This window comes from Hemiscyllium ocellatum, chromosome 16 (assembly GCF_020745735.1).
Source record: "Hemiscyllium ocellatum isolate sHemOce1 chromosome 16, sHemOce1.pat.X.cur, whole genome shotgun sequence".
Taxonomy (NCBI): domain Eukaryota; kingdom Metazoa; phylum Chordata; class Chondrichthyes; order Orectolobiformes; family Hemiscylliidae; genus Hemiscyllium; species Hemiscyllium ocellatum.
In genome coordinates this window covers 57119218-57141087 of record NC_083416.1, presented here as the reverse complement: position 1 = coordinate 57141087, position 21870 = coordinate 57119218, and the positions used below count along the sequence as shown (strand labels likewise).

The 21870-nt window shown below is 39.2% G+C and overlaps 1 protein-coding gene across 7 annotated transcripts in view; it reads left to right on the top strand.

Moving 5' to 3' along the window:
- The window catches only part of LOC132823222 (long-chain-fatty-acid--CoA ligase 6-like), a 100465-nt gene extending 92808 nt beyond the window's left edge, over positions 1–7657 (top strand). For all 7 annotated transcript variants that reach the window (XM_060836843.1, XM_060836845.1, XM_060836847.1 and 4 more), the window contains one exon: positions 7510–7657. In XM_060836843.1, coding sequence (XP_060692826.1) covers positions 7510–7650 — 141 coding nt within the window. In that variant the 3' untranslated portion in view covers positions 7651–7657. The remainder of the gene's footprint in view (positions 1–7509) is intronic.
- The last annotated feature ends 14213 nt before the right edge of the window (positions 7658–21870 follow it).

Here is a 21870-nt window from a genome sequence, read left to right as displayed (position 1 = left end):
CTGACACAGTCCATTTGGCATTACAAAAGCCGAAACTGTCTTCGCTGTTTCTGACAAAGGTACCTGCCAATATCCTCTGAGCAAGTCCAACTTATATTTCTAAGTTGCTTGTCCCACCTTCTCAACACAGTCTTTCAGGAAATGAATATTCATTCATCTTTGCAACTGCATTGGCCTTGCGATAATCCACACACAACTGCTGGCTACCATCTGGTTTTGGCACCATTACTATGGGTGAGCTCCAGTCACTGTAACTCACTTCAATTATGTCATCTTGGAGCATGCGTTCATCTCTTTTTGAACCTGTGCCAACTTTAGAGGATTATGCCTATATCGATGTTGCTTTAATAGGAACAGCATCTCCTATATCTACATCATGCATAATTAAGTTAGTACTTCCCAGCTTATTTCCACATATTTCCCCATGTGATAGTAACAACTCCTACAGGTCATTTTGATTTTCCTCTAGACGGTAACTCAATAATTTGTCCCAATTTTTGACAAATTCCTCATTGTCCAGTTTAATTTGAGGAATGTCTAATTCAGAATCCTCTCAATTTTATTTGGATCCTTCCTCTGTGTTGTAACCAATAACATATTCTCCCCTTGCTTTTCTTCCCTGTCAATATACCTTTTGAGCATACTCACATCACACAGAGATTTCTTCCTGTCTGGAGTCCTTATTTTTTTTTACTTTAGATTAGACTTACAGTGTGGAAACAGGCCCTTCGGCCCAACAAGTCCACACCGACCCGCCGAAGCGCAACCCACCCATACCCCTACATTTACCCCTTACCTAACACTACGGGCAATTTAGCTTGGCCAATTCACCTGACCCGCACATCTTTGGACTGTGGGAGGAAACCGGAGCACCCGGAGGAAACCCACGCAGACACGGGGAGAACGTGCAAACTCCACACAGTCAGTCGCCTGAGTCGGGAAATGAACCCGGGTCTACAGGCGCTGTGAGGCAGCAGTGCTAACCACTGTGCCACCGTGCCGCCCACTCAAATAGTTCACCTCATTCAAGTACCTTTCGACGTGATAAGGTCCACTAAGCCTTGTTTTTAAAGGTTAACTCATTACTGGAAGTAACACTAACACCTTATCTGCGCTGGTGAAATTGAGTTTTTGTTGTCTTGTCTGCTTCCTGTTTCATTGCTGTGATACAAATGCTGTCTAGCCAACTTGCCCGCTCTATTTAATCATTCCTAAACATTTGATACATAGTCAAAATATGTGGTCACTAAATTCTGACTTACTAATTTCTCCTTAATCAATTTTGGCGGTCCTCTTACTTCATGCTCTTAAAACTAATTCAAATGGACTGAATTTAGTTGATTCATTTGGTGCATCTCTAATAATAGGAGTAACCAGGCATGGGAACTGCACAATGTCTTCTTTAAATGTTTATTGCAGAAGTTTGGCAATTACATGGATGATACAACCGCAGAGACGAGACAGCAACTGTTATTATAACGCAACTGCTCTTGTCCCATCATGGCTCACATTCTCACATCCTTGTGTTTCTATGGTTTGGGTGCAACTGTATTTGTTAACTTCTATAGCGACGTTAATTTCTATAGCAATGGCACTTGAAACTGATCTCTGCGGTTAACAGTGACTACACAGCCAAGTACTTCACATCATGTGAAACTAATGTTGCGAATACCCCTTGCTGTTCACCTAAGTGCTTCAATCATTTTAAAGGTCATGTGTTCCCTCTATAATCAGTTCCACATTACAAAACCGCCACTCTTGCCCTGTAAGTATCTGCTAAGAATTCATTCCTGATCTAATCAAGTCCCATTATGTTTTCCCTAAAACACAGACATCAGAAGTAGCCATTTAGCTCTTAGTGAATGGCAAATCAGACTCAATGATTATCCAGCTCAATTGCCTTTTCCTGCTTTTTCCCTGTATTTTTTGCTCCCTTTAGCTCCAAGTTTTGTATCCAACTCCTTCCTAAAATCGTACAATGTTTTGCTCTTGCCTACTTTCTGTGAAAGTGAATTCCACAGACTTGCCACTCTCTCTGGGGGTAAAGCAATTCCTCCTCATCCCAATCTTAGATGGTTTACTCTGTATCCTTTGGCTGTGACCTTTGGGTCCCCCATCATCAAGAACATCCTGTATCTACCCTGTCTAGTCCTGTTAGAATTGGATGTGAGCATAAGAGGTACAGTTAGTAAGTTTGCACCAAAATTGGAGGTGAAGTGGACAGCGAAAAGGGTTACCTCATTTACAACAGGATCTTGATCAGATGGGCCAATGGGCTGAGAAGTGGCAGATGGAGTTTAAATCAGATAAATGCGAGGTGCTGCATTTTGGGAAAGCAAATCTTAGCAGGACTTATACATTTAATGGTAAGGTCCTAGGGAGTGTTCCTGAACAAAGAGACCTTGGAGTGCAGATTCATAGCTCCTTGAAAGTGGAGTTGCACCTGGCCTATAAGAATAAACTTTATCTTCACATGTATATAGTTTGAGAAGATCTGGCACTTCCTCCTTATCCAACCTCTGACCAGGTTGTACATTGTGGCGTAGCTTTCTAGCCTCCACTGTGCTTTCTGTTACCACTCCAACAAAATTCACTGGCTTATCCTATTTTCCTACATCTGGCTTCCCAGTGCTTTTCCTAACCCACCAGTACTGTGCTCTCATGTGGCCTACTTTATTGCAGTGAAAATACTGGAGCTTTTGAACTTCTTTGACTCCTTCAAGGGTTTCCATTTTACCTTGTGGTAAGTTATCCTCAAGTTTTGCTTGGATCAACAAAACCCACATGGTCACTGACCACCACGTTTTCAAATGCGATGAAAAGAGCTTCCACATCCTTCCCATCAAATTTAGACAATGCTTGAATATATATAAACAGTTTCTCACCAGGCCTTGGCTACCTAGGTTTGCTCATTCTTACTCTCTTCCTCAGTTAGCTTACCTTCAGCCTTGATCTTCATCCTTTTAAGCTGACTTTGTTGTTTTAAGTGCCAATTTCTGAAGTTCAAATTCCCTCTCTTTCTCTCTTTTCTGTCATCTTCCGCTTTTTCTTTTTGTTCCACTAAAGCATTTTTTTTTCTTTTACTCTACTTTTAATTGTAATTCCTTGTCTTTGGCCTTGAACTCAAACTGCTTCCTTTTCAATTGAACTTTAGCCACCTCTACAAATTCTGTTAGCATTTCTAGCAGAATTAATTGTTGAGCTATTGCTGTATTTTTCTGCTTTCCTCATGGAAGGAGGCAGCTCCAACCTCGGCTTGTCTTCTAATTCCAGCAGCTTGCCTTAATAACCTTTTGCAAAATTCCTGAAGTCACTTCTTCTACCCCCAGGAAATCTTTGGTGACTTAAAGAGCCATTGCTATTCCAAGATCTATTGAAACCAACCAAATTCAACACCCAGAACAAGAGACACTAACACCTAATCATTCACTGTCTTCAGTCCAATAATGTAAATCCCAATCCGGAACTATAGAACAAATCCCAGATGAACTCCCAATTGGTTATGGACCAGGTTGGACCCCCTCAAAACATTTTAAAGAAATTAGCCCAGACTCTACCTTTTCTAATTGTATTATACCTGCTTAAAACAGATATTCTATGGGGGATGCAGTTGGTCAAACCACGTAGTTTTAAACAAAACAATTTATTTACAAGATTACTGAATGAAACCTAAGCAAAAGAGAACAAAATACTGAATAATTTAACCTGTTTTAAAACCCAACAGATCATCCCAACTTAATGATGCTGTTCTAAATACTTGTAACAATCCCCTTAAACACCCTTTGTCACAAAACAGAGTCTTACAGGAGAGATGTCAGAGAGAGAGCGAGAGAGAGGGAGGAGGATCAGCCTGGACTCGCTTCTTTGGGTCCAGCAGTTTTTACAACTGCCTGACTGCTTTCAGTGAATAGCCAGACTGCCAAAAAACCAAATCAAACCAGAGAAAAGCTGAGCTGGGAGAACTGACCATTCCCCTTTCATTGTACAAGTGTATTTTTTTTTAACTTGAAAGCCTTTTTTTACTGAGGCAGTATCTGTTAACTATAATCAAATTGACCCTATAACCTTTCAAACCCAGATTTTTCAGAGTCTGTGTCTTTTATGACCTCCTGAGACAAAAACCAAGGACACCGTAACCTTGTTAAAGGAGCAGAATTATCAGAACAACTAAATGCACAAATAATTTTGACATCACAATATTTTGTTGGTTCATGTAAATTTCTACCAGAATTTATTTTAACTTAAAATAGATTGTGTTACAGTATGTAGAATAGTACATCTCAATCCGCTGTTTGGAGGTAGAAGAAAGAGTCACAGTGCCTCAGGCAAGAGGAGGAGTTGAGAAGAATCCATCATGATAACCTTAGCTAATGTAGAAATTAAACCCACTGTTGACATCACTCCATATCACAAATCAGCTCTCAAGCCAACTGAGCTACTCGACCCTCTAGTCTCGATACAAGAAAATGACAACTAAAGAAACAAAAAGGCAAGAAGAGTGACAGCAAAGTTAGAGACTGTTTGACTGCTTAAGGTAAAGTTAATTAATCTATTTCTAAAAACTGTTTATCATATGAATTTGTGTAATTTTACAAGATTGGTTAAAAATCTAAATAACAGTAAATGCTGCCATAATTCTACTGTCCTTGAAATTTAGGTCCTAACATTTGTGCATAACAATTCCGATCTCAACACACAAGATAAATAGATAATTATAAGTGAATGTCAAAGCATAATCTTTTTAGCACACATCATAGGGACAGTAGTCCATACGTGAATTCAACATTAAGAAATAAGAGAAAACATCTTTAAGGTTTATGTTGCTATGCTAAGCTTTTGATTGGTCATTGTCAGTTAGATGCACTGCAAGAGTTAAGTTGCTTCATTATTTTAACAAAAATTATTTAAATGTTAATGTTGTAACTGTTTTATAAAGCCTTTATCTGTTTTGTAAAGCCTTTATCTATTTAACAAGCAAGTTTTTACAATCAAACTTTAAGTATCTAAAAGTCTGCCAAATTTCTTACTTCTATAACTATCTAACAAGAATGCGGTGCTCTGTAAATAGAGACAAATTAATTTGAGTCAGGTACAGAACTTTCATTTTTTAAAAATAGCTATTGAATGCAATAAAGCCAGAGGGTCAAGTGGATAATCTATTTGAGCCTCTTGCTGAGATCTCCAGTATCATTGATGCCAACTTCAGCCAATTTGATTCATGCGCCATGATGCAGAGAAATGATTGAAGGTACTGGATATTGACAGTTGTGGGCCTTGGCTGCATTTTGGCAATAGCACTAATGACTTGTGCTGCAGACTTAGTTGTGCCCCTAGTCTAAATGTTGTAACTTTGGCATCTAGGCAGCAGTGTGGAAAATAATTGCCCAGAGAAGTCCTGTCCACGAAAAGCACGTTAAAAGTCACACAAACAACTATCATCCCATCAGTTCACTTGTTATCATTAGTAAGGTGATGGAAAGTGTTGTCTACAATTCTATCAAAGGACACTTGCGAAGGAATAACCTGCCCAATGAAGTTCAATTTGGGATCTGCCAAACCTACTCAGCTCCTGGCCTCATTACAGCCTTGGTCCAAACATGAACAGGAATGTTGAACTTACAGATAATTAAGGGTGATTACCGTTGAAATCAAGGCAGTATTTGATCAAGTATGACATTAAGGAGCGCTTGCAAAACTGGAGTTAGTGATAATGTGAAATCTCCATTGCTTGGAGACATATCAAGCACAAAAGAATGATAGCTGTGGTGTTGGACCATCTTACCCACATGACACTTTCAAGAGTTCCTTGGGCAGTGTCCTCGGCCCAGCTATCTTAGCTGCTTTATCAATAATTTTCTCTTCATAAGAAGAGAAACGAGGTTGTCTGCTGATTGAACATTGCACAACAACATTTGCAACTAGTCAGAAAATAAAGCAATACATGTCCAAATGTGGAAAAACCTGGACAGTATTCAGGATTGAGCTGGTAGTGAGAAGTAACATTTGCATCACACAGGTGCTAAGCGATAAATGTCTCCGTCAAGAAAATTCAACAATTTTCTATTGACACTTACTATTACTGAAACCCCACTAACTTCCAGGGTAGGGAGATAAAATCTGAACTGGCATGGCTTATTAAATACGGTGGCTTCAAGAGCAGGATAGAGGCTTGGAATTCTGCTACATGTACAGTACTTCACTTCCTAACACCTCAAATTGACCACCATCTATAAGGCACAGATGAGGAGTGTGATGGAATAATCTTGATTTTCCTGGATTGGATGCAGTATTAACATCACTCAAGAATCTAGACACCATTCAGGACAAAGTAGCCCATTTGATTGGCACTGATCTAACACCTTAAGTATTCACTGTTTCTCTGTCGCAAGTACAGAATGGAAGGAAATACGTACATCACGAGGAACCTGCAAGTCACTTGGACTGAAATACAGTTGGAACCTTGCCATATCAGATCAAAAACCAACTGTACTATAATCCTCCTTTTGCCTACCAAGAAACCAGGAGGCTGACATTCCTAGCATGTGACTTCCTTAGGAAGCCTCCAGGTGTCTCAATCCTGTGGACTTGCAGTCTCTAGCTGTGACATGGAGAGTCAATCAGCTTGGGCAGTGAGATTCGCCACCATTATAGTTTCCCCTAAATGCAGAGGACTGTTTATTTTACCCATGTTTCTTTGAGACCACCCCATCAACAGCCTACAGAGTTTATCAATAGAAAAGAACAATCTGTCAGTGTTCAACTTATATGTAACTGTTCATGCTAAACTTTACAGGTCCACGTTAGATATCTAGGGAGCTGGCATGACTCATGCGCAACAAAGAATACAAGTACTCCTCCCTTTTTCCAAGGTCCTCAGGCCCTGGAATGACTGCTACAAGAAAAGAGCTACGCCCTCCAAACATGGCTGAGACACCATTATTTAATCCTTTATACAGATGCAAAGATAGAATGCCACCCACATGTCAACCAGGGCCATAGGAACATAATATAGGCCTCCTTAAGATGAAGTTTCAATGTCTGGAATGCTAGCAAATGAAGATGAAGAGATTATCTATTTATTGTGATAGAGTTAGGTGGGGGGGGGGGGGGAACGTAGCACGATGTACACTGAGCATGAATGTAGTATTAACTGGAAGGGCCAAATGGTCTATTTCTGTGCTGTATATGAAATTTAGAGGACACAATGTCTGGATCAGAAGTTGTGATTTCCTGTAATTCTTTCTTCCCATCCTGAAACGTGTATTCTCATAGCTATGTTGAACAGTGGTGGAAATGTATTTCTTATCCTGGGTGAGAAAAAAATAGAGAGTCAGATGGTCAGAAAGGAAAAATAAATGGAGTTGTAACAGCTAGGTGGAAATTCTATAGCAGGTCTTCCAAACCCCTCAAGCTCGGAACAAATTTGGGTGCCTTCAAGGGGGTAAAAGGAAACTTGAAAAGTAAGGAGTGACCACCTGAATAAATATCTGTGATTTCTTGATTTTATAGGTAAAAGCCATCCATCTCCACTATGAAATGTTCTCTGTCCAAAATGGTCTGTTGACTCCAACACTTAAAGCGAAGAGGTCAGAAATGCGAAATTACTTCCGGAAACAAATTGAAGACCTTTATTCTAATACTTCTATATGAAAATATTTGCAAGATGGTTTGTGAAGAACACCCCTGTTCATGTACTGGCTGTTTGAAGTAATCATGACATATAAATATAAAATACATTTCTTGACTATATTCAGAAACTTACTAATTTTTTTTCTGTCAATTGGAAGATGCCTTGCCTAACTTTAAGATCTCTGTATAATAAAGATTTGCCCTTTTTTAAAGCTGCAGTATGCTAGAGAGAATTTTATACGTTCAATATTATTTGCTTTGTTTATAGGAGGATGACTAATAGCTTAAAATTGAAATGTACATATTTTGTAATAATGAAAAATAAAGTAGTTAGGTTAAGGGTTAAGCAATTCTAAATGTCATCCTTTAATATTGTGTAGATATAAATATGTACATAAATCTGTTCATGTTATCTGAACAATTTATTCAATAACCTGGAAGCATTCATTGACTTATGAAGCAGATTTTTGTAAACTTATTTTTCCTAATGACAAGCATTAACTTCTCAGATCTGCATTAGCATTTTGCATCAAAACCAAAAGTATCTTAATTTGCTGAATATGATAGAATAAATTTTGTGAAAACCATGTATTTGAGAATTAAGCAATAGAAATCTTCAGAAACTTTGTAGGTAATTAAATGTTTATGAAGATTGAATGCAACATAAGGAAAATTCACATAATTTGGCTTGAGGGTTAGTCATTGGAACTTAGTTTATTACTGTAGCCAGGAACCTATTTCTATCATCATCTTCACCTGCCTGTCATGATCAATATTATTTTATGGGGAAAATGGGAATGTTTTCTGTTGTCCATAGTGCTAAAGGAGATATAAATTGAAAGCGAGAACTGGCCTTATATTTCATGTACCATCAAGCTGTCAACTTTCACATCAATATATTTGAAGATGATTGAGAAAATTATGGACAAATAAATATGAAATTAGTGAAAAGATGAGATGTTTAAAAAATTCTTGCTTTAATCTTTCATGCCTCAGACTATCCCAAAGTGTTTTTTAGCCAGGTAACTATTTTTGCAGTATTGACACTGTTTTTGTCACTGGAGATACTCAGCAACTAATTTGATAAATAGCCATTGATCTATTTGGTAGCAGTGATTTGAGAGAAATGGAGATTGCCTTGGGAGCCTTTCTGTCACCTTTATTTGCTGGAAGATAGGGTGTCCGTCTTGATTTTACTTTAAATACTGGAGTAAGACTTGAATCAACAATCTTGTCTCTGAGGTGAGTGCTATCACTGATTTAAGGGAAACATTACACTTTACAGTTTGTTTTGTTGCTAGACTTGTTTGTTGAAAATACAAAACTGTGATACTTGAGACTATTCTAAATCACTAGTCATCTTGCACATCTTTAGGGTTGAAATGGAAAAATCTCACCCTAGTTTCATTTTAATTTGAAGAATAAATATAATATTAAGCTAAAATAATTAGTCAATTGTGGATTATCTCTATCAAAACATGAGGGGCATGGTGAGTGAGTCCAAAATTAGAGGGCATAGATTGAAGTTGAGAGGGGAAAGATTTGAAAGGACCTGAAGGATAACTTTTTCACGCAGAGGGCTGTGCATGTATGGAATGAGCTGCCAGAGGAAGTGGTAGTGGTGGGTACAATTTCAACATTTAAAAGACATCTGCATAGATATATGAATAGGAAGGTTTAGAGCGATATGGGCCAATTGCTGGCAAATGGAACTAAGTCCTATTGGGATGTCTGATCGGCAAAGATGAGGTGGACCGAAGGATCTGTTTCCGTGCTGTATGACTCAAAAACAATAAAATTGTGGATTTCAGGTTGGAAATGGGATTAACAGTTACTTAGGGAAAGAGGTCATCAAAGATCTTACAAAATATAAACATTTATAAACTGTTGAAAATATTAAAGGGACTTGTAAGACAGCTGATCAAGGTTTAGATAGTTATATAAAAAATCCATTTTATATACCTTTTGAAGTCCAACCAAATTTTTTGAATGTTTTTGGTAGCATCTTTTATCCTCTAATTTGCTCTCTTTTCTGATATATCAATATCACTTCTGGGTAAATGGATTAAAGGGTCAGCTGTTTCCAGAAAGCTGTTTCCATTTTAGCCACATTTTTTTCCCTTCCAACAAATCACAACACAGAAAAATGTGGAAGTGGTAAAATTGTTCTTGTATCGACTTAACCTACAAACATATACAATATTTGTATCTGTGCCATTACATTGCATTATTCGTAACACACTTAAGTGTGTGCAGTTTTGAATAGTATGCCATGGCATTGTTCAGTTACCATAACCTATTGATTGAATATCTGGATATTCTTCTCTTTTCCTCAATTTCTTGTTCAATGAATGTGTATTTTAACATTTATTTTCCATCAAGTATTTGTATGCAGATCCATTTCTTGTAGCCAAAGAATGGGAATAACTCTTTACTTGATGAGCCCTACTACAAACTAACATAATGCAAGTCAACATGAGTCTTTGTACATTAGTCACACACTTAAAAATATATATTTGTATTGTTGATCATAAGATGTAATTAACTGAGCTCTCAAAAACTCATACAGTCATACTTGCAACCATGCTTATGCAATGAAGAGATTTCAGTTCCAAGGTGAGTTCAGTTCATTCAGAAACTAATTCTGACTTTGACCATTTTAATTAATAATTACCAATATTTCAAATAGACATCTGCAGATGTCAACTGGAGTAATTGCCTCATATGTGAATGTATATCTGTGCCAACAAGGAGGTTAAACGTGGGGCTGAAGGTGAGCCACTGGCACTTCAGTATGAATGTTGGGAGTGAGTCTACCTCGATTTAGCTGACTTGCTCCATGTTATTTATTCTGGCAATGCTTTGTTCATCTCCAGTTCAAAGTCCTGCTTATAGAGCTGGCATCCAAGTGAAGACCAGCTCAGCCCACTGGCAGTGCCAGTGCTGATACTGCAGTCAAGCCATGGAAATGACATTCAGTGACCGATCCAGACATGCAGGCACTTCTGCGATCTTACTGGGGCCAGGCAGAGAGGGATTGGAGGAGTACAAATGTTGCATAGTGCTTTCAGTTAGAGTGGATGTAAGGAAATAAATCTCAGGTGGGGTCTGCTGTTGGCACATTGGTCAAGAAAGTGGCACTTCTTTTAATTGGCCAACAGCCTGTTAATTAAGAGCAGTGATGAAACTCTTAATTGGAGATTAATTGCATACTTAAACATCTCAATTAAGTTATCACTGGTAGGTGAGCAATGTTTGATGTCTCCACCATTGCTGTTAAAGTTGCAGTGGCAGCAGGCAGATCTTTTGTATGGTTACAGTAGCATATGCTCTAATTTAAGATGATATCTACCTGTTTTCCTACCTGTATGAGTCAGCCCCTAATTATGCAATTTCTAGCTCTTTACCCAAACTGGGATAGACCTTTGACTTAAATAAAGTTGCAGTTAACCAACATATTCAGAAGTTGTTTTGGACCCTTGTGTCACAGAGACCAAACAGAAGATGCTGTACAGGTGGTGTTTAGTAAACATGCAAAATTGATGACTCTTCTATCTGTGCAAATTCAACAATGGCTGCCATATTCACAGCACATTCATAGAATTCCTAGGAAAGCCACAGCCTGAATTTATTGTTTTAAGCATGAGGGTGAATTAAAATGTGAACCTTCAGTACTTCTCAAAACCGAGGGATATATTTATTAGTTTAGTACAACCACTCTGAGTCAGTTATAGAAAAAAGTTATTCAATTTGCCAACACTGATTTACCCCCTTGATGACAACACAATTTACCAAAAGCAAAGTGCTGCTTGAAACAATACCTTACGGTGGATTTTGGGCAGTACAATTGATTGAGTATATTGCATTTCCATCTCTATATAACTCGAGTTGGATCAAAGGGATGAATAATTCCATCTAATGTTCCGATATAACGATCCTGTATAAAATCAATTTGGAGCAAACATTTTATTTTTATTATTCTTAGTGACAGTAATGAACTAAAGTTTTGTCTTTTTTATTTATAAATATCTGTTCCAGTGGTGAAGAAGAGATTTGATTTGAAAAAGAATTCATGATATGCATAAACCCTTCATTTAGAACAATCCAGTTGAATATATTCTGAATTCTGCGATTGGGTTACATTGCTTCAAGATTTAAAAATTAAATGCAAACTGAACAAAATACAAAACATTTTATAGCTCTGATCCTCCAAGATCTACAATGCATCCCAAATAAAGTTACAACATTTAAAAGTATTTGCATGGACATTATTATTTTTTCAGGAGAACTGTCTTTGTTAATGGCTATTTTGTAGATATTTTTGATCTTGCAATGTGATATCAAAATTTTGAGATGTACCCCCTGTGTATGATGACACCACAATGAAAAACAGCGTGACTTTTCTCCCAACCTTTCATAAAGGTTATATTCCTTTAGCTAAGGGTAAGATTTGTAATTCTTAAGTATTTTGGTCAATGTCTGAAATTAGAACAGCACTGCTTCTATTTTCAAATATATTGCAGCTTTAAAAGAGATCAGACAAAGCACAAATAATATTGTACAGCCTATTGTATTGATTCTTCTGACTGCAGAGAATGAAAGAAAAGCATTTTGGCATGACAGCAATTTAACCAACTTATTTACATTATGTATATTTCTGTAATTTAGTTATATTGCAAAGAATATTTCAAAAATACAGTTAATATATTAAAATATTTGCTTCACTGTTTAACTATTTAAAACTATTTTGCATTAATTGGCCTGTAAATAGTGAAGGCAATAAACATAGAAATTTGTGTAAATAAACTATAAATATTACCAAATATTATAACTACAGAGATGAATTTATGTGGATGTATATCATTTGAGTGTAAAGTGCAAAAATACAAGAACTTGAAAGTTTTTAATCCTTATTTGGTTAAAAATGTGGACAGTAATCTATGAGAATAAATTTTATGGCCTGGATGAAGATACATAAAACCGGCAACTATAAAATGTGTTTGTTGATCATTGATGACAATATTTCATTTTTTAAAGTTTTAACAGTATGAAAGGGAAATATATTAATAACTTGCATTCCTTGAAGGCTTCAAGTTTTATAGTTTGATATAGTGAATGGATTTGTATTTTTTTTAGCAGGTGACCTTTAGTGGTTTTGTTCAGAAGGAATCTGGTTTGTGGAACACTTGCAACATTTGGTAGTTAATCAGCATGTCCCCATAAAATCACAAATCACACAACACCAAGTTATAGTCCAACCAGTTTATTTGAAATCACAAGCTTTTAGAGAACTGCTCTTTCATCAGGTGAAGAATGAAGGATCAGTGCTCTGAAAGCTTGTGATCTCAAATAAACTTGTTGGACTATAACCTGGCATTGTGTAACTTCTGGATTTTGTCCACTCCAATCCAACGCCAGTATCTTCACGTCATGTTCTCATAAGATTACTATTTAAGTAATCCTTATGGAGTAATTATCTGGAAAAAGGTCCAAGCCAAATTATCATTTCAGGCAAGTTATCTAAATGACATCTGTTTCACTCCTAGTAATTTTTACTAGCTGCCTAGGATATTTAAAAGCTTAAAAAACAGGGAATTGCTATTACCTTTTATCTTTTTGTATGGTTTAAAAGATTCTTGATTTATGACTTGTTGATATTTTACAAAGTAGAATGGTCAGAGTTTGATATAATTTTGCAAGTGGGTCTGGGATTACAAGGTGATTCTTTTTTTTCTGTGGTGTCTTGAAATGTTTATTGTGCTCCTAGGTACTTGCACAATGACAGTCAAAGCTGATTTTGATTCTTTGTGTCTAAATGTATAAATTAAATTTGTTTTTGGATATTGCCACTTTCTTTTCTCCTTTTGGAGAACAATATTGAGTTTGGGAAGATTTACAAGCTAAAAATAGATTTGATGAACAGCATTATGAATACTCCTTCGAGGAGCATCAAGTACTACAACTAGATTTAGTGGAATGCATCAGGGCAGGAACATGTGAAATGTGCAATCTATCCTTTCCAGTACAGAGTAGTGTGCAAACCTCTTGCGATTGTAGAAGGCAAGAACAGAACTGGGGGAGGAAAGTTATGCTGTATGACTCTCTAGCTAAATAGGATTAGTATATTCGAGTTTGTTAGTTGACAGTGGTGGACCAAAGGGCCTGTTTCAAAGCTACGTAACTCTGTGACCTCTGGCGCACAGCAAGTTGTTAATCTGGTTTATTAACTACTCTATTCAAGAAAAAAAGGAGATGGAGAGCATGAAATTAGAAGTCTGTTAGCCTAATAGCTGTCATAACTTTTGAGGTTTTTCCTGTTGAAGGAATCTGTGTCATGGCACTTGGAAAATCTTAATACAATCAAGCAGAATAAGTTTGCTTTTGTGAAAGAGAAATCATGTTTGATTAATTTCTGATTTCTTTGATGTAACAAGAAACATGGATAAAGAGGAAATTGTGGATGTGGCTTATATGGATGTCCAAAGGCACTTGGTAAGTGTTGTACTAAAAGTTACACTGTATGGTTTTGTAGCGTTAGGGAACAGATTATCATGGATAGAGAACTGTTTGGCGAACAGGAAACCGAGAATAGAAATGACTTGGTCATAAAAGTTTACAGTGTAGAAAAAGGCAGAGCAAAACAACCACCCAACAATTCTAATCCCATTTTTCAGCACTTAGCCTACAGTCACATATGTCTTGACATTTTAAATTTACATGTAAGTACTTAGGATTTCTGCACCTACCACCCTTGCAGGCAGTGAGTTCCAGATTCCCACCATCTCTGGGTGAAAAATATATCTTCCTCACATCCCTTCTGAACCTTATGCCCTTACCTTAAATCAATGCATCCTGATGAAGGGCTTATGTTCGAAACGTCGAATTCTCTATTCCTGAGATGCTGCCTGGCCTGCTGTGCTTTGACCAGCAACACATTTTCAGCTGTGATCTCCAGCATCTGCAGACCCCATTTTTTACCATATCACCTGGTCCTAGGTTCCTGAACTAAACTCCTCTTCGCATCCAGTCTATCCAACCCTGTTAGAAATTGAAATTAAATCCCTTCGCTTTCTTCTAAACTCTGGTGATTACAGTCTCAATCAGAGAGAGTCTGCTGCACTGGCTGTATGGCAGGTATATCCTTGTATATGGGAAGAACAAAACTGCACACAACACTCCAGGTGTACTCTCACCGGGAACCTGTATAACTACAGTAAGATATCCCTTTTTCTGAAGTCATATCCTTGTGCAATGAATGCCAGTATACCATTTGCCTTATTCATTGCTCATTGCTTGCTGTACTTGCTGGGCCATTTTCAGTGACAGTGTACAAAGACAACCGGACTCCTTTTGTGCATTCACAATTCCCAATATATAACTACTTAAACAATACTCTTCCTTTCTGGTAACTTCACAAAAGGTATAGGTGCAGAAATTAGGCCATACAGCCCATCAAATCTGCTCCACTATTCAATCATGGCTGATATGTTTCTCAACTCCATTCTCCTCATAACCCATGATTCCCCTGATACTCAAGAATCTATCTATCTCAGCCTTAAATATATTCAATGACCTGACCTCCACAGCCTTCTGTGGCAATGAATTGCATGGATTCACCACTGTCTAGCTGAAGAAGTTTCTCCTTATCTCCATTCTCTTTAAGGCTATGCCATCAGGTCCTAGTGTCTCCTTTCAACGGAAACATCTTCCCAACATATACTGTGTCCAGGCCATTCAGTATTCTGTATGGTTCAATTAGATCACCCCTCATCCTTTTAACGCCATCAATAATAGACTCAGAGTCCTAAAATGTTCCTCATTTGTTAAGCTTTTCACTCCTGGAACCATTCTCGTGAATGTCCTCTGAATATTCTCCAGAACCAGTACATCTTTCCTGAGATATGGGGCCCAAAACTATGCACAATACTCCAAATGTGGTCTGAACAGAGCCTTATAGAGTCTCATGCTTTTATATTCAAGACCTCTCAAAATAAATGCCATCATTGCATTTGCCATCCTTATTACTGACTCAACCTGCAAGTTTACCTTGAGAGAATTCTGGACTTGAACTCCCAAGTCTCTTTGCACTTCAGACTTCTGAATTTTTTTCCTCATTTAGAAAATAGTTTATGCCTCTATTCTTCCTACCAAAGTGATGACCTCACACTTTCTCACGTACTTCAACTGCCACTTCTTTGCCCACTCTCCTAACCTGTCCAAATCCTTATGCAGCCTCCCCACCTCCTGAATGCTGTCTTTGTATCATCTTAGCCAGAATGCCCTCAGTTCCTTCATTCAGATCATTAATGTATAAAGTGAAAAGTCCCAACACAGAGTCTTGTGGAACACCACTTGTCACTGGTTGCCAACCTGAGAAGGACCCTTTCTGCCCCACTCTGCTTTCTGCCAGACAGCCAACCTTCTAACTATGCTAGCACCTTGCCTCTAACATAATGGGCCTTAATATTACTCAGTATCCTCCTATGTGGCACCTTGTCAAAGGCCTTCTTGAAGTCTAGGTAGATAACATCCATTGGTTCACCTGCTTGATACTTCCTCAAAGAATTCTAGCAGATTTGTCAGGCATGACCTCCCCTTGATAAAATCACGCTGACTTTGCCCTATTTTACCATACGTTTTTAAGTACAGAACAACCTCAGTTATCCAAATATCAATTATCCGATTGAAGTAGGAAGTTTCTATTCCTCATCCATTTTATGCATCATGTTGTAAATTTGAACAAAAATATAGATGCAAGTATGCTTTAATAAATAATTAACTTCAAATATATACTTGAGACGTGACATTAAAGTTAAGTTTTATACTTTCTTTAAAACAGTCTGTCCGATACTACTACTCCCCGAGGACAAAGGTTTGTGACTGTGAACATACAACAATATATGTGCAAGCTTTAAAATCACACAACACCAGGTTATAGTCCAACAAGTTTATTTGGAAGCACTAGCTTTTGGAGCAGTGCTCCTTCATCAGGTTGTGGAGTAAAAGATTGTAAAACACAGAATTTATAGCAAAAGTTTGCAGTGTTATGTAACTGAAATTATACATCAAAAAAGACCTGGATTGTTTGTTAAGTCTCTCCTCTTTTAGAATGAATGTGTTGGTTTCAGTTCTTTCACATGCAAATCTCAGAACATTTAAAAGTTACATTTGCAAGTGAACTTTAACAATTGGTGTCATATTGGCCAGATAAATGCATTGAAGGAGTGAGCTGCCCTGTGTGAGAATGCCTCTAATCTAAAAATTGGATTTACAGAATCTTACATGGACTCATGCAGTTTTTGAGCAAAGTAAAATGTAATTCTACAAGTACAAATTCACCCCACAAACTTATAAGTGTGTGTGGGTAGTGGTGGGGTGGGGTGGGGGGTTATGACTGTGTTTGAGAGAGTATGTGTATGCGTTTGAGTGTAAAGGGATATAAGTCTATGATAGGGTCCATATGTGAGTGTGACAGTGTATGACAGAGGGTCTGCATGAGTGTATGGGGCTGTAGGTGTGTGTGTGTGTGTGTGTGTGTGTGTGCGCGCGCGCGCGCGCGCATATTGTGGAATGGGGTCACCTGTAGTGTGATATGAACCCAAGGTCTACATTGAGACCATCCCCATGGGTACCGAATGTGGCTATCAGCCTTGGCTGGGCCACTTTTCTTTGTTGCTTGTTCCGAAGTCCACCTTGGAGGATGGTCACCTGAAGGTCCGAGGTAGAATGTCCTGGATCACTGAAGTGCTCTCCGACTGGGAGGGAACACTCCTCCATGGTGATTGTTGTGCAGTGTCCATTCAGCTGTAGCCTCTGCTTGGTCTTGCCAATGTACCATGCCCCAGGGCATCCTTTCATGCAGCATATGAGATAGACAATGTTAGTTGAGTTGCATGAGTATCTGCCACGTACATGGTGAGAAGTGCCCCCATGCATAATGGTGGTATTCATGTCGACACTCTTGACAAGTCTTGCAGCGTCCACTGTGATAAGGTTGTATGGTGTTGTCCTGAAAGCTTGGTGGTTTGCTATGAATAATGATCTGTTTGAGGTTTGTTGGTTGTCGGCTCCTGGGAAGTAGTGAAACATGAAGGGTACCCTGTCGTTTGCCCAACCACCAAATTGACCTCATGATTCTTACAACAGACACGGAGGAATTCATCAGATGAACGAGACTCCGGGAATTCTTTTCGGGAAAGAAAATCTTAGCAGGACTTATACATTTAATGGTAAGGTCCTAGGGACAGTTGCTGAACAAAGAGATCTTGGAGTGCAGATTCATAGCTCCTTGAAAGTGGAGTCACAGATAGATAGGATAGTGAAGGCGACGTTTGGCATGCTTTCCTTTGTTGGTTAGAGTATTGAGTACAGGAGATGGGAAGTCATGTTGCAGCTGTACAGGACATTGGTTAGGCCACTGTTGGAATACTGTGTGCAATTCTGGTCTCCTTCCTATCGGAAAGATGTTGTGAAACTTGAAAGGGTTCAGAAAAGATTTCCAAGGATGTTACCAGGGTTGGAGGAATTGAGCTATAGGGAGAGGCTGAACAGGCTGGGACTGTTTTTCCTGGAGCGTCGGAGGCTGAGGGGTGACGTTCTAGAAGTTTACAAAATTATGAGGGGCATGGATAGGGTAAATAGGCAAAGTCTTTTCCCTGGGTTTGGTGAGTCCAGAAGTAGAGGGCATAGGTTTAGGGCGAGGGGGAAAGATATAAAAGAGACCTAAGGTACAACCTTTTCACACAAAGGGTGGTACGTGTATGGAATGAGCTGCTGGAGGAAATGGTAGAGGTTGGTACAATTGCACCATTTAGGAGGCATTTGGATGGCTATATGAATAGGAAGGGTTTGGAGGGATATTGGCCAGGTGCTGGCAGGTGGGACTAGATTGGGTTGGGATATCTGGTTGGCATGGACGGTTTGGACCAAAGGGTCTGTTTCCATATTGTACATCTCTATGACTATGCCAGTATTGATCCCAGTAAGCCCACTGAGGAACCAGAACAGTCATCACGTGGATCTGTAGAGGAGCAACCAAAGAAGGAGCCAACTTGGACCCCACTGGAGGGCTGCTGCCCTGGGTTTGACATGTATGCTCAAACCCTCAGGAAATATTTATCAGATTCATCAGCCACACCCACAAGGTAGAGCGGAACACCACCCGATCACAACGTAACGCCATCCATGCTCTCAAAACCAATCACAACATTGTCGTCAAACCAGCAGATAAAGGAGGAGCCATCTTCATTCAGAATAGAACAGATTACTGCAAGGAAGTGTTCCTGACAACTGAACAACCAGGAACATGACAGGCAACTACCGGCTAATCCGACCAAAGAACACACCCATGAACTAAACACATTGATCAGACTTTGAATCCAGTCCTTCAGACTTCCCTAAGCACCCTCATCCCACGTAGTTCTCGCTTAGGTGACTTCAACTGCCTTCCGAAGACGCACAAAGCCAACACACCAGAACATCCCATCAGATCCGGCAATGGGAAACTGTGTGAGAACCTCTCTGGCTACATTGAAAGCATCTTGAAACCCATTATAGGGGGACCCCCAGCTTCTGTCACGGCACTAAAGATTTTGTACAGAAACTCAGCACCCATGGACCAGTTGAACTGGGAACATTCCTCATCACAATGGATGTTTCAGCACTCTCCCATAATGATGGCATCATAGCAACAGCCTCCATACGCAACACCAACAACTGCCAATCTCTGAACACTGTCCTACAACTCATCCGCTTTATCCTCGATCACATTTTCACCTTTGACAACCAGCTCTTCATCTAGACACAAAGAACGGCTATGAGGACCAAATTTGCACCCCAATTTGCCAACATTTTCATGCACTTCTTCTCTACGCAGGACCTCCAGCCAACACTATACACCAGGTACATTGACGACATTTTCTTCCTCTGGACCCATGGTGATGAGTCATTGAAACAACTACACAGTGATATCAACGAGTTTCATTCCACCATCAAACTCGCCATGGACTATTCTCTATTATCTGTCTCATTCTTGGACACCCATAAGTCCATCAAGGATAGGCACCTCCAGCATCTCACTCTACCACACACCCACTGACAACCTCACGATGCTACACTTCTCTAGTTCTACCTGAAACATATTAAAACAACCAACCGCTATGGACAAGCCCTACACATACACAGGATCTGCTCAGATGAGAAGAAATGTGACGGGCACCTAAAAGTACTCAAGGATGCCCTCGTAAGAACGAGATATGATGCTCAACTCATTGACTGCCAGTTCAGATGTATGACAGCGACAAACCATAATGACCTCCTCAGGAGACACACATGAGCTGCAACTGACAGGGTACCCTTCGTTGTTCAGGACATGGGTACCGAACGTGGCTATCAGACTCTGTTTGGCCTCTTTTCGTTGTTGCCAGACCCGAAATCCACCTTGGAGGATGGTCACCCAAAGGTCCGAGGTCGAATGTCCTGGACTGCTGAAGTGTTCCCTGACTGGGAGGGAAAGCTCCTGTCTGTTGATTGTTGTGCCATGTCTATTCATCTGTTGCCATAGCGTCTGCTTGGTCTTGCCAATGTACCATGCCTCAGGGCATCTTTGCCTGCAGCATATGAGATAGACAACGTTGGCTGAGTCATATGAGCACCTGCCACGTACGTGGTGGGAGGTGTCCCCATGCGTAATGATGGTAGCCGTGTTGACACTCTGACACATCTTACAGTGTCCACCGTGACAAGGTTATATGGTGTTGTCCGGAAAGCCGGGCAGTTTACTACAAACAATGATCTGTTTGAGGTTTGGTGGTTGTATAAAGGCAAGAAGTGGAGGTGTGGGGAAGGTCTTAGCGAGGTGCTCATCCTCATTGAGGCTATTCCAATCGGGACCATGGGTTCATGTCATACTACTGGTGACCCTATTGCACTATGCAAACACACACACACACACTCCTACTGACCCACAGACTCACACAGAACCTCTCTCATACGCCTAAACACACACACACACTCACACATGCATCTTCTCACAGACTTATACCCCTTTACACTCAAACATACACACCCTATCACAGACAGTCATAACCACCCCGCCCACACAGACACTCACATGCACAGATACACATGTAAGTTTGTGGGGTGAATTTGTACTTACAGAATTACATTTTATTTTGCTCAAAAACTGCATGAATCCACGTAAGATTCTGTAAATCCATTTTCTAGATTGGAATAAATCTGACCATTGTGGCACAGACAGTCTTATACAGGGCAGCTCACACCTTAAATACATTATCTGGGCTGACATGTTAAAGTTCAATTTAACAAACTTTAACGATTGTAAAAGTTCGCTTGAGAATGTAACTTTTAAATGTTCTGCGATTTACATATGAAAGAACTAAAACCAATATGTTCATTCTAAAAGATGAGAGACTTAAGAAACAATCCTGGTCTTTTTCAATATACAATTTCAGTTACATCACACTGTAAACATTTGCTAAAAATTCTGTGTCTTACAATCTTGTACTCTACAACTACCTGATAAAGGAGCAGAGCTCTGAAAGCTAATGCTTCCAAATAAACCTGTTGGACTATAACCTGATGTTGTGTGATTTTTAACTTTGTACACCCCAGTCCAAATCATATGTGCAAGCCTAAGCTGTGTGCTCTAACAGCAATTTTCCCTCTCAACTTTGACACGTTCCTTTTGCAAACCTCACAGCTTTTTCCTCCGCTCATTCTCTGGAGAGTTCTGTCAAAAAATGCACTCGCATTTTTAGTTTTCCATTGCTTTTTCCTCCCATTATCCCAACATTTTTTTTTCCCAAACAAAACGTAGTTCGATATCTTTCAGCTGACAACAAAATTTATTGTAATTTTTTTTCTGACGGGGGAAGAGCAAATCATAGTGAGTTATTACATGAAAAGAACAAAACATGAGAGAATTTTTCCCTGTTAAAAGAAAATTGACGAATGGACAGAAAGTGAAGTTAGCAAAAACATTTTCCCTCCCTCTCATGTTCCCCCTGTATTTTGTGCCTCCCTCTCTAAGGACTTGGCTTTCACTGAGGAGGGAGGGACAACACTTGGTTAGTCTGGATGGTGGGACATCACCGAACAAAAAGATGCTGGCTGCTGTCGAGGGCCGGGATAAAACTGAGGAAAATGTCAGCAAAACATTTCACAGACTTAAGTCAAACTCAAGCCAAAAAGTGAATTCATTTGTAAAAATCATGAATTTTT